Below are 14412 nucleotides of genomic sequence, written 5' to 3'. Positions count from 1 at the left end.
CATCCAGTTCGTCTGAGGACTCTGATTTCAGACATTACTAACACATAGAGGGCGAAGAGGACATTTCAGCTTGCTTGCCTCAAGAAGACCATTGTGTAGGTAAAAAGCAAGGTACTAGAGAGCCTAGAAACACAAGAGGTATTCGTTAGAATTGTTTCCTTCCCATTGGGCTGGAGTCACCCTTCCAAGCCCATATTGGTGCCCACTCTCTCCCTACCCTACCCTCAGCATTTTAGAGAAGGCCTAGAATGTTTCAATTCCTCCCTGCTTCGGCCTCTCAGCCTGGCAGACAAGCAAGAAGCCTGGAAAGAGGTATAGGGAGGGGAGAAGGAATGAGGTGAAGCAGATGAACACAGTCTGCTAGGGTACAGGTGACACCTGAAACAGAATGGTGTCAGGAGAGGGGTGCTGAGAGGCTTACTGGGGGGGGGGAGGGGGCGGATAATTCCCACAGCACCAAGGGCATTAGGAAGAGGCTAGGGGGCAGCAAACCCACCAGCTTCCATGGACGTGACACTTCAGAAAGAAGAAATAAGGCCTAGACTTGGGCAGACCTGGGTTCAAATGGATGTTTCCCTACCACATAGTCTCCAGTACAACACAGACTCAGTCTCATGGACTTTGTGTTAATTCTTATCCAACTTCGTCTCTTAGGATTCCTTAACTGGGCTCAGGGAAGTGGTCCATACAGCCCGCAGCCTACCTGCGCACATGCAGAATGCTTTTCTTTCTTTGTGGGAGTCACACATGTGGTCTCATCCTGAGGACAGGAGGAAACGAGTGAGGCTTGGGATGGAGAGGAACTCAGTGTCACTGAGTGAAAGTTACTGTCGTGGACAGCAGAGGACAGGGGGAGGGAGGTGGAGCCGGGCCATCAGCTTTCTGAACGTTGAGCTCCTGTCCAGAGACAAGCTGCTGACTCTAATAGGATAACAGATAAATTCTAACAGGACGAAGAAGAGGGGCTAATATCTTCTGCTCCCATCCCCATCATGTTCTCCATTCCATTAACCCATTCAGCCTGTGAGGGGGCAGCACTAAGGCCTTCCCTAATCACCTGCCCATATTCTGCTTTCTCCTTTCCCAAGTTCATCTTCTGCTTCAGCCCCGAGCCCGACACTATCCTCTCCTCTGCTCTCAACACCTCCCTACCTCTATGGCTGAGATCTCTTTACTACAGTCAACCCATTTGCCATTGGCAGCCCCAATGATCTTTGTCAAATATGAATTTGCTGTTGTTGTTGGTCATGGGGTTTGAACTCAGGACCTGTCCAGGATCTTTTGCTCAAGCACTTTGAGCCACAGCTTCACTTCCAGCTTTCTGGTGGTTAATTGGAGATAAGAGTCTCACAGACTTTCTGGCCCCTGCTGGCTTTGAACCACGAGCTTCAAATCTCAGCCTCCTGAGTAGCTAGAATTACAGGTGTGAGCCTGGCTCAAATATGAATGTGATCCTGCTGGAAAATAACTTATTTTTTTTTGTTTAAAAAATCTTCCAGCCTGGGCTGGGAAGGTGGCTCAGTGGTAGAGCGCTTGCGTCGCATAAATGAGGCCCTAGGCTCGATTCCTCAGCACCAGATAAGCAGAAAAGGCCAGAAGTGGTGCTATGGCTCAAGTGGTAGAGTGCTCACTTTGAGCTGAAGAGCTGAGGGACAGTGTGCTGGCCCAGAGTTCAGGCCCTATGACCAACCAAAAAAAAAAAATATCTTCCATTCTTTTTTTTTTTGGGGGGGGGGGGTCCGGTCATGGGGCCTGAACTCTGGGCCTAGGCGCTGTCCCTCAGCTCTTCAGCTCAAGGCTAGCGCTCTACCACTTGAGCCACAGCGCCACTTCCGGCTTTTTTCTTTTTGCTTATGTGGTGCTGAGGAATTGAACCCAGAGCCTCAGGCATGCAAGGCAAGTGCTCTACCACTGAGTCACCTGCCCAGCCCAAATATCTTCCATTCTATTTCATATCAAGTCCACAGTCCCCTGCACTCCCCTACAAACCACTCTGTCCCTCCCTCACCTCACCTCACATGAGACTTAGCAGCTTCCCACCTAGGCCTGTTAAGCCATTCCCAGTAGAGGTGTGCTTCTTGTCTCACTCATTCCCCTGGTAAGAATGTTCTTTCCTGTTCTTCGGACACCTGAGGCTGCCATCCTGTGCCCTAAAGATGAGGGGGCAACAGAAATATGAGAAGGGGGCTGGGAAGGTGGCTCAGTGGTACAGTGCTTGTCTTGCATGCATGAGGCCCTGGGTTCGATTCCTCAGCACCACATAAGCAGAAAAAGCCAAAAGTGGCGCTGTGCCTCAAGTGGGAGAGCACTAGCCTTGAGCTGAAGAGTTGAGGGACAGCGCCTAGGCCCCCACAACCAACCAAAAAAAAAAGAAGAAGAAGAAGAAGAAGAAATGTGAGAAGGGACAGCTGTGGATTTCATGATATCAGACCCAGTGTCAGCGCAGAAGTGAAAATCACATCAGCAAGCAAGCATTCAATGGAAGACTCACTGTACACACACACACACACACACACACACACATACACACTTGCATGCACACACAGACATGTGCGTGCACATAGCACATGAACAGACACATGAACAGACACACATGCATGCACACACAGACATGCACACAGAGGCATGCTTATAGGCACACACAGACACACATGCATACACACAGAGACACACAGACACACATGCATTCATGCACACAGACATGTACATACATACACAGACATGCATGCACACACACACATATATACCAATTCTGCAGAAAAGTAAACAATGTATCTCACTGAAAACTCCAGGGAAACGAGTCTTACGCTTAGTTAGAAATTGGCCTCCAGGATAAAAATTGGAAGCATAGCTTCACAGAAATGAGTAACATTTATTTTTCTCAGACAGGAGAAAAGTCCTAAAAAATCAGCTCAGGGATGGCCCACACCTGATCCTTTGTGCTCTGCCATGAGCATCAGGCTGGGTCCGGCAGTAGACCCTCTGCCACCACACCTCCAGGCTCAAGCTGGCTCAGGAGCAGGAGAGGGAGCTGGAAGAGGCAGCATCTCCCTTGCCACCAAACTTCTCACTCAAAGCCTCTGGCATGCAACACCACGAAGGTGAGTATTCACTCTGACAATGTCTCCTTAGGAGCCTTGCAGGGTAGAGAACTTAGAAGGGCGGGGGAGCCTGCATGTGAGCAAATTTGAGACAATCAATAGAAATTATTAGCATTGCAGCTGTTGTCATTTATCTCCATTTATAAAATATCATGGGTATTGTCTTTTAATTGTAGTTATTTATTATATTTACTAAAATTTCCATATAATTTCTCCCCCAATGTTTACCACATTGTTTTTGGCCTAGATTAAGATAGATAGATAGATAGATAGATAGATTACATAGATAGATGATAGAGATATAGAGACACATAGACACGAGCACTCATGTAACAGCAGTACTATACAGCAAACCAAGCCCTTCATTGGCAGAGGCCAAGGCCATGCAGAAATGCACGAACACTGTTATTACCAGAGCCAGGACTTCCTTTGTTGCCTGCCTGCCCTTAAGCTCCTATGAACATCTAGCCAAAAAGTCCTACCTGCTAATGATCCCTGAAAATGCTCACCTCTGATGGACACCAGGTGGAGCTGCAGCCTAACACAAGACCAATCTGTGCAGCCAGAGCTGCGATTGGGTCCCACTGAATGAAAGAACACAGATAACCTTTTAAGTCTATGTCTTGCCCGGGTCCTAGAGCCAACAATGCATCATCATGGCCTCAAACTTCTCCTTTCAGTAAGGCCATTCACATCCAGCTGTTTGGCTTATTAACATTGGGGTTCTTTTCAGATGGGTGCTGGCAACTAAGTACACACCTGTGTGGCCTAACCCAGAATCATCCAAGGCAAAAATCAACTGTGTTTTCTTAGTGCCTAGGAGAGAGCAGGGGACTGAGAGAGGAGTCAAAGTGAGTATGATGCATGGTACACATAGGTGGAAATGTGAAGTTGAAACCCCTTTGTACAATGATTTTAAAATAATACACTACATAGGTTAAGGAAAGAGAATCAAGTCATGGAGTAGGAAATGAACCAGGTGGGCAGAGCTGAATGAGAAACAGCACCATAGGAAGTAGGATTCAGAGAGGAAAATCTGAGAGCCAGAGGTGGCCAAAGTGAATGGAGCGTGAACAGCTGTGCATCAGGGGGGAAGGGAGAAGCAGGGGTGGGGGTGTTGGGTTGTTACCAAATGTAGCAAAGTATAAAGACTCCAGAGCAGGGTGATGTGGAAATGAGAATGTGTAGGAACAGAGGGATGTGTGGCACTTGGCTGAATGACCAGCCACCTTTAACTGAGGTAAAGAGGATTCTGGGCCTGGTCCCAGGCAGAGCAAGGATGCTGCCCTCTATGTCAAAAGCTACATTTCTTTTGTGCTGCTCTCACCCTTCCCTGTAGCCCTGAGCTGTGCTGAGTCAGGGTTTTTATTACCCTCATTTTATAGTGGAGGAAACGAACATTGAGACACATTATGTAAATCAGCTAAGCTCTCAGAGTAAACAAAAAGCAGAGCCAGACTTTAATTATACATTCTTCTGACTCCAAAGTCCCAGGTCTTAACCACTGCCTATAACCTTTTCATTACAATAGAAACTCTGACAGCGCAGATGCTCATCTTCAGTGGGCCCTGGTTATGGGTTGATCACATTGACAAATTATGAAGTCTGCAGGGAAGAGGAAATCATTTAAGAAAAGTTATCCTCTACATAATCAGGAACCAAGTTGAAAGGGGGAGTTATACTATTCACCTTCACAAAACATGCAGGGCTGAAGGAGGATGCCAAACTTAGTAGGAAATCTAACTTAAAAAAAACTTAGGGACTGGAAAGTGGCTCAGTGGTAGAGTGCTTGCCTTGCATGCATGAGGCCCTGGGTTCGATTCCTTAGCACCACATAAGCAGATAAAAAAAAGCTAGAAGTGGTGCTGTGGGTCAAGTGGTAGAGTGCTAACCTTGAGCTGAAGAGCTGAGGGACAGCGCCCAGGCCCAGAGTTCAGGCCCCACGACCGGACCCAAAAAACAAAACAAAACAAAACAAAAAACTTAGAATTCCAGAGAAGTTAGAGATGACTCACATACAAGGAAGTCCTTTAAAAGCTTATTTTTATTTCATGTAAGAATAGAATCTGCATTTCTATACAACCCACCATGCCAAAAAAAAAAATACAGGGGAGGCATTTTACAACATTTCAGTATCTTTACATTTGCTCAACTAAAATATTAGTAGAGGTTAAAAAAATAACAGCTTAGCAAATAACACAAGCAATTAAAGTTGTTTCTTCTTCGGAAAGATGGCTTCCAACATCAAGAAGCACAGTCAAGAAATCACAGCCACACCAAAGCCTGAGCCCTAAAGCTGGAGACCTTGAGAGACAGAGAAAGCATCACTGTATCCCGTGGCTCTGTACCACCATCTAGAACATCTGTATAGAAACAGGTATGAACCACCTGCAGAGTGAACCTAAGTAAGGTGGAGGAAGTGCTACCAGTTTGCAGAAGGGTTTTCTTGCTCAAATACCAAGCCAGGAGCTAAGAGTTACAATTTTCTTCCTTAACACAAAGTCTTCAGTGTTTTTTTTTTCCTGTTTGGAAAGCAAATTAAATTTCCCTATAATACCATCTTTTTTTTAAAGCACGGTACACATAAGCAGCTCAGGATGGTCACTAAACTCTGGAGTAGGCTCAACTGAGTAACTGTGGTCCACTGGACATGAACTGTGGACAGGGGAATGGATGTCTCTAAACCCCTGACAACTGAGTCAGGAGGCTGTGACCATGAAGGCTGCCTCGTCTTTGTGAGACTCTCCTGAATAGCTCGGCCTCTTAGTGGACATGCTCAGCAATAGCAGCCCTGACCTACAATCTTATTCTTCTTCATCACAAGATACAGAGTAGGGACCACGAATCCATGGACTACTTTTGTAAACAGAAGTTTCCAAAAACTCAGGCCCTGATAACCAGAACTTCATTTGTGAAGGAATAAAAAAAGCATCTCTGATCATGAGCTTTCCCTTGCTATTTCTCTGATTTCAGTACCAACATAAAAATTCTCATGAGAGATATAAAAAGGCAAAAAAAAAATGCCACCCCAAAGAGAAGTGAGCTGTGAAGTCTTCTGTTCTACCAATGGCCATGAGAGCAAAGAATACCACAGGGCTCTGGACACGTGCTCTGTTGAGAAGGTGACCTGACATTTAACTTAAAGACATCTCCAGTCTTATGGAGAAACATCTGTAAATAAGGAATTACAATTAAGTTCACCTTCCTGTTCCAGAACCCACCCCCCTAAATAACTTTATGTCTAAATAACTTTGACTGTTAAGGCTTGAGTGTCCCATGGTTCCTCAGCATTCTCTACTGAGATGGAAGAGAAAGAGTAGAAGAAATATCTTGAAAACTCCCAAATCCTCGCACATGTGATTAGAGATCAAAAAAGGGTTTTTTTCTTTTCTATTTGAGATTTCTTTCTTTTAATTTGGATCCAGTTTGTAACACCCACATTCTGAAATGTATACAAATATAAGTTTCAGACATGTTTTCCTTCTAAAATTATTACATTCAGAAACATATAACTTCTGTTTTGAATGCAGTTACTATGAAAATTACATATTTACTTGTATCTTAGATAAGAGTATTTAAAATGAAAAGATACTCTCAGAAGTTTACTTCTTAAATATGATGATTACTATACTGAGTATATTCTTATTGGGGGCAAATTGAAACTTAGGGATGAAAAATGGCAGCTTTTCCTCTTTTATCTGAACAGGATATATAATTGTAACATAGGTCCAACTTTGAAAGATTTATATAATAAAAGCCACATAGTTTATTCTTGGAGTGTGGATTGACCTCGAATCCAGCCACGGATGGGCCTTGCAGGAGAATGACAAAGGTTAAATCACATATACCCTGATGCTGCCTTCCTGTGTCAACCATGATGGTGCTAGCTCTTCCCAGATGATGCCAGCCCTCCAAGGATGTGCGAGGCCTGTCCTGCTCTGACAGGTAGGCTCTCTTCACACCCTCTTTTCTCTCTCTGGCCCTATTTTCTGTTCCAGTGATGTGAGATGTTCTGAATCTTCTTCATTTTGATCCTCTGATCCAGCATCTTGTACCTTGCAGGGTGGTCATCAGCTTTCTTGGGAACCGAAGGTGCATAGGAGCTGGAGGCGTAAGCTGGGCGTTTAAAGTGACGCAAAGGAGGCTTGATGACTGGAGCCATGGAAAGGAAACAGACAATTATTAGACTCACCAAGGGCACAGTACAACCTACATATCATAGTCAACTTCCTCCAGACTGGCCTTCCCCACGCCAGCATATGCACATAGAGTTGGAGCCTTATTGGGACCCTCATCACCAATAGATCAGTAACCACATTATCAACTTCATCATTGTCTTAAAATGAACAAAGGCGAGGACTTCCTACAGAAAGACAGTGCTCATAGCACATCAAGGCTCTTTGACGACGTGGATGGGGTTAAGGAAGGGAGAAGACAGCGTGGGACACTTGGGGACAGCAGAACAAATGCGGCGGACAGAGTTGCATCACTGACGACATTTAGCCATGGAAGTGAGCTCTTGAGTTTGGAAAGCGGCTATCATTAAAGGAAGTTCTTGAGAATATACTTGCAAAACACCTATAAAGGTCCTGTATTCAAAACCTAGAAAGAACTCTTAAAACTCAACCAAAGGAAACAACCTGACTTAAAAATGGACAAAAGAGCTGAATAGACTCCTCACTGGAGAAGACACATGTCAGATCACCCCAGGAATACAGATTTAACATTTTTTTTGTCACTAACAATTTACACAATAGATATTCTACTGCATACCAATTGCTAATAAGGATGCAGAGCAACAAGGACCAGCGTGCATGCAGAAGAGTTTCCACAATGCCAAACATTACAACTTCTTTGCAAGATAGTTTGGCAATTTCTCATGAAGCCTAGATTAGTGTTACCTTATGATGCAATAATTGCGATCCTGAGTTCACTTGACTGATTAGAAAAAAAAAATCTATGTCCACATGGAAACTTCTGTAGAAACTTTTATTTCCCCAAACTGGAAATTACCAAGGTTTTCAATAAGTGAAGGGATTGATAAATGAATTATCAAGCCACACAAAATTCTGAATGAATCTTAAATGCATATTGCTAAGTAACGCAGGAGAGTCTAGAAATGTAACATATCCCATGATTCCTTTATATAGCATGCTCATAAAAATTATAGAGATAATAAAAGACTGGTGATTTCCAGGAAATTAGAGAAGGAAAGGTCGAATAGATGAGTAAAGGATTTCCAGGGCAGTGAAATTATATTATGTGATGCTATAGTGATAGATATGCATCACTATGCAATTGTCAAAATCCACAGAAAGTGATCCTTAATGTATGCAAATTAAAAACACTATTTAGGGAGCTATGGGATCCCAGAATCGAAGGCAAAATGTCACCAAACAATCTGACTTCATTGCCAATGTAAGAAACAACCTCACTGAAGAGAAGACAAGAAAAGACAATAAATAGCTTTGGATAAAAGTGGACTCCACAGACCAAAGGCCAAAGAAGGTAGGCATAAGCACTGTAGTCTTATAGGCAATGCTGTTTCTCATGCAAGTACATTGCTTCTCACATAGATACAGATAACATCTCTTATCACTCTACATGAGTCATTGAGCAACTATGTAAAATAAACCTATTAGGAAATTTACAGATAAGAAGAAAGGATAGAAGCATGTGGTAATAGATTAGACTTGGAACAATATAAATTCAGTTAACAGTGATATTGATAAGGTTGCATATAAAGATATGTATAGATACATGTGTTTATGTGTGTAAGCATATACCTCTTTTTCTCTCATTCTATCAGCTGAGAGGTTGGTTCTAGGAGCAGTGAAAAGTCAGCAGACCTAGAAACTCCAAGCAGCCCACAGTCTGTAGACCTAGACTTCTAACATTTCAATAAAAGGAACTAGGGATTCGTGAAGAAATGACTCCTGGGATTAAGGCACAAGATAGACCAGGCACACTTGGAACACATTCTTGGGGCACAACATTGAAAAGTGTTTGTAGACAAATAACAACAGATAAGCAATCTCCAAGTGAAATATCTCAACTTGCTTTAAGCAATAAAATATAGTAGCATCGTTTTACCACCCAAAGTAGAAAAGTAATAAGCCTATACTGACATAAGTGAGGAAATAAAAACACATGAGAGAATAGATAATTCTGTTACACCTGTCTATTCAAATACAATTTTCTATTTGCAGATTACCAGATAATTTATGCACGCAAACACCCTAAGATTGAGAAGGAGTTAGTGTCAGGTAATTGTAGCACTTCCAAAGTGTATTGTCCAGACACAGTACAAAGAGTAATTTTGCAGTGAAAAAAATCTAATTCATATGACCTTATCCAGAAGATCAAAGTGACACAAGTAAGTACTGGTGGCAGCATGCATTCTGATATTATGTGATGGAAATGTACATTTTGTGATAAAAATAGAAATTTACCTCTATGGTCATCCTCCCTCAAATACATAACTTCTCTCTGATAAGTCACAACTGAAGTGCATTCTACAAAATGCCAGACTAATATTCATCAAAAAACAAAAACAACAACAACAAAAACAGAGACGGCTGGGAGAGAACCTGTCAGGGCCCAGAGCTACTCTAAGGAGACATGACCACTAAGGTACTGTGTTACCTGGATGAGATCTGGAACAGATCTGGAAAACCAGTTACTCTTAGGTTAAAAAAAAAACAACCAGCAAATCACTGCTAACAATAAGAGAATGCATTTTTGGTGTTTGCTTTGAAGCAAAATGTAGACAAACTTCACTATGCAATCATAGGGAATGAAGTCAATACTAGTATATTCTTAAAATGTAACATTATGACACCTGAAAGATAGAATGAGTTTCTCTTAGCAAAAATGGACAATCTTACCTCATTATCAGAAAATACATAAATATGCACAAAATCTGGAAAAAAACTCAAAATCATAGCAGTACTTGTCTCCAAGTCACATTAAGACCGCTATTTTATTTTTATGTATATTTTGCTTCCAGTTGATTCCTTTTTCTGATTTTCTATGATGATCAGCTTTGAGCGATGTAACTTTTTAAAAAGAAACCTAACAGTCAGGTGCAGGCGGCTCACACCCATTATCCTAACAACTGTTGAGGGTGAGATCTGAGGATCACAGTTTGAAGCCAGCTGGGGCAGGAAAGTCCATGAGATTATAATCTCCAGTCAACCACTAAAAAGCTGGAAGTGGATTTGTGGCTCAAGGGGTAAAGCACAAAAACTTAGGGACAGTGCCCAGACCCTGAGTTCAAGCACCAGGACCAGCATCAAAAAAAAAAAAAAAAAAAAAAAAAGATAAAAAGAAAAGAAAGAAACATAACTGACAAAAGTTTCTTCTAGAAAATCACAGACCAGAGCTATGTTACAAAATTATACCTTATAGAAAGCAAATAAAACGAAGTATCTTGGAGGCTTTTGTTATAGTCATCTCAGAGAACTCACTGCTGAGGACCCTTTGTGCAGCTTGCAGACTAACCTGCTGCCTAACTTCTTAGAGAGCCTACCCCCGTGCTGCTGTAATACAACAAGACAGAAGGAAAGCCCTGCCCTCGTGGCTTTCCTTTCTGGATTCTATTCTGTTAAATATACCAAAGCTTGTCGCCCACTTAAAAAACAAAAAGGCATCGAGGTAAAAACGATGTCACCCTATAAGAAGCAACTTAAAAGATACCTTTTCTGGGCCCTGTGAATGAACTAAATGCCCCCAGCTTTGCATCTGTGCTGGTGGATCTGAACTAGTCTCTGCGATAGTCACCTTGGGCTCCAGAAAAGAAAAGATTCGCAGTTAAGTACCTTGTATAAAAAGCAAACTGCTCCCTCCCCCCCACAAATAGACAATGTCCTCTTCTTTACCATCCTAAAGGAAACAGCCAAACACTTAGATCACCCATCAGGTATCATGTTCCTGCTCTGCCCCCATGATAAAGTGTTAACTCCTCCTGAACAACTCCAGAGATCCAGACCAATGGTTATCCAGCCCACACCTGGGCTGACCCACACGTGGGATGTGGGACAGTGTTAACTCACCCGGCCCCCAACTTTCCCATTCAGCCTGAAGCCAATATATATACTCCTGAAGATGAGTGAAGATGTACTAAGGTGCTATCTTCCCATGGCTGCCATGGAACAAATCTCTTCTCTCTGCCCTTCACCATGTCTCTTTATTTGGCATATGGGCGCATGAGACTTTTGGATTTGGGGCCTGGCATGATTTCCATGCCAACTGTGCCTTTTGAGTTACCCTAACACAGTAAACACTATCAATTAATGACCCTGTTGAAGCTTAACAATAGACATCATTCTATATAGAGGAACTGTTCTCTTTTAAATGCCCAGAGCTTAATTCTGTGACTTAGTGTAAAGGAGGGACTGGGCACTGAACACCCCTGGGGAGTGGAACAGAGAAACAAGAGGGCATTGGATGGAAGGCAATGGCTGGGAACAGTTGGGGCTCCTGATGTTCAGCCTAGAGAGCCGCAGAACCCTCTGCATTCAGTCTATTTTTGCAACTCAACAGGAACCCAGTCACTGTATTATTGAATTTCTCATTCTCAGCATGAGGAATAGTCTCAATTGGCTGGAATTCAGTTGTCAGAATTCAACTTCCCTGGCCACTGGCATCTCTTCAAAGAGATTGTTGGACCTGCTGGTGGAGATGGGAGAGGGTGGGCCTTGGTCAGCACTGACAGGATGGGTGGCAAATGAGGCCTGCACATGGCTAAGTTGTCCCATAAGTACTGGCAGCATGGGTTATGGATTTCTGTTGGCAACTGAGAGCACGCTGCTTTTCTTCGGCAGGTGTGGATGGTTTTATTTGGCTAAAGGATCTCTTCATCTCATGACCATCTCATAGCACAGTGGAAGGCAAACACGTTTAGGCCTTGGGTGTCAGTGGCTGATTCAATGTCCACTCTGTGTTTTATACATGGTGAGGACAGAAGGAAGGACCATCACTTGCTCTTTTCCACACCTGAGTGGCACAGTGAGCTGCCTTGAAGTAACTGTGGCTTCCATTACAATCATTCTTGATTCTCTCAGTGCTCTACAACCATAATGTCATGTGTGCAGAGCAGTGAGCACACCCAGAGACTCCTGGACTCTCCATGGACAGGTCTCTACTGTTGTCAGCTTTTTATCTTTTTTTATCCTTGGACACTAGGTTTCTTTCTTCTCTTGCAGAGATAATGCCACAATGACAGTTACAAAACAAACATTTCCACCAACAGACATATGTATGCACACCTCCACACACACAAAACACATTACTAAGACGATAATCATTTATTGTCACAGGAATGTTGTTTTACATCGATGAAAACAATTATCCCACATGTGGCATTTCCCAAATCAGGATAATTTGTGGTGTCTGCCTGAAATCTTATGAAGAGTCCTTATAAAAAATGGACAAAATTCATCCAGGAGCTCTGAGTCATCCCCAGTGATGATGGAAGAATGTAAAAGCCGAGCCTGTGATTGAAGATGGAAGAATAAAAGAAGTGATGTTCATCACAGTAAATGCACTGATAACATAATTGCATTAGCTGTATATCATACACTGATTGGCTAATCACAATGCTAGGACTCTAACATGAATTACCTGCAATTCTCACCACATTCCTATACACGAAGTACTGTCTCTCTCCAGTTCTGGTTGAGGAAACTGAGGCTTCTCACATTTAAATCATTCACCAAAGATTGCAAAGCTAGGATGAAGAACGGCTGGAGTCTAGATTCACTTCCACGCAGTTAGATTTCAGATCTCTCCTTGTATATTTAAAATGATTGTGGTCCCTAATTCAGTTTTAACAACTACTATAGTAGATTTAAGACGGTCACACTAAAATAGCACCAAATTTATATATCACTGTTTGAATATACACCTGGGATGTATGGCGGATTCTTGAATAGCCTTGTTAGCAGCTATCATCATACTTCTCCCAGAACAAGAGGACCTCATCTCATTTAAAGCAATGGCTCAGGATGCACCTGCATGAAGGTCTCTTAAACAACTGCGTTCACCTCTTCCCTCACTGTGCAGAGTAGAACGCCAACATGTCCCAAAAGTCTAGACTCACAGAAAGAAGCCACCATGGCAGGCAGGCTCCAGGTCTTGAGTTGAAATTGTAACTCAGTGATTGTCACCCCTGGCTGCAGATGAGAGCCATGTGGAGACAATGTCTAATGCTTAAGTTGTAGCTCACTTAGAGCAGAACCCTCTCCTGTTATTACCCTCACCTGTCTCCTCCTTACCCACCTTCATATCCACCTTCTCATGTGTAGGCCCCTACCATCTTCAGAAGATGGCCAGATTCAGCTCTGAGTCTGGCCCCATGTAACTGGGTGTGTGCTTTCCCTTTTTGGGTTTGATATAATGGAGAGAATGACCCTCAGTTCAGCCAAGTGTTGTAATGCATGCCTGTCACCCCAGCTATAAGGGGAGACACAGGTAAGAATATTATCAGCAAAAGCAAAAACCTCTCTGAAAATATCGTGAAACCAAAAGGGCCAGGAGCATGGCTCAAGTGGTGAGCACCTGCGGAGCAAGGGCAAGGCCCCAAGTTCAAAACCACAGTAGCACCAAGAATAAATAAGCAACAGTCAGCTGAGAGGGCCATGATGAGAATGAAAACAGTGTGTGTGTGTGTGTGTGTGTGTGTGTGTGTGTGTGTGTGTGTGTGTGTGTGTGTGTGTGTGTGTGTGTGTGTGTGTGTGTGTATGCGTAAAGCCAGCAGCCCAGTGCCCATGCTCATGAGATCCAGTTTCTATCCCCTGCCTAGGATGAGGACCCTTTGTTTCTGGAATTATCTAGAAGAGTTACACTTGTCAGAAAATTTCAATAACACAATCCTTTTCTAACTTGGGAGTTCATTTGCATCTCAAGATCCAAGAGCAATGCAACGGGGCCCCCACGGACAGGAGACCAGACAGGAGTCCTTGCCCCTTGGAGGAACACAATGCAGCAACATAACCCAAGCAGGAAATCAGTCTTCTACCACACACATTAGGTAGAGTGTTCTCTAAGATGATGAGCTATTCTTGGACTCCTCAAGGTGTATTATGTATTAAAAATGAGAATGATCAAAGCCACTATCTGCATTTTTAAAGACTCTAGCTCTCCAAGGACTTTACCTCAAGAAAATGAGACACATAAATTCTCCATAGCTTCCGGTTTTTTTCTCACACAAAGCAAAGAGCTCCAGAACAAGAAGCCTAGATAAGATGACAAGCTATCCAATAGGAACTAAGGTGACACCCCACCTCACCCTAACCAAATCATTACCCAT

At 43.0% G+C, this 14412-nt stretch overlaps 1 protein-coding gene across 6 annotated transcripts in view; it reads right to left on the bottom strand.

Annotated features, from left to right (window-relative positions):
• Positions 1–5150: 5150 nt before the first annotated feature.
• Pde1c (phosphodiesterase 1C) overlaps positions 5151–14412 on the bottom strand; it is a 253566-nt gene continuing 244304 nt past the window's right edge. For 4 of the 6 annotated variants that reach the window (XM_042695103.1, XM_042695104.1, XM_042695108.1 and 1 more), the window contains one exon: positions 5151–7253. In XM_042695103.1, coding sequence (XP_042551037.1) covers positions 7084–7253 — 170 coding nt within the window. In that variant the 3' untranslated portion in view covers positions 5151–7083. The remainder of the gene's footprint in view (positions 7254–14412) is intronic. The other 2 variants (XM_042695106.1, XR_006149805.1) reach the window with 2 other exon arrangements.

The sequence above is a fragment of the Dipodomys spectabilis genome, unplaced genomic scaffold, assembly GCF_019054845.1.
Source record: "Dipodomys spectabilis isolate Male_0828 unplaced genomic scaffold, ASM1905484v1 ptg000178l, whole genome shotgun sequence".
Classification (NCBI taxonomy): Eukaryota; Metazoa; Chordata; class Mammalia; order Rodentia; family Heteromyidae; genus Dipodomys; species Dipodomys spectabilis.
This window is presented reverse-complemented; position numbering and strand designations above follow the sequence as displayed.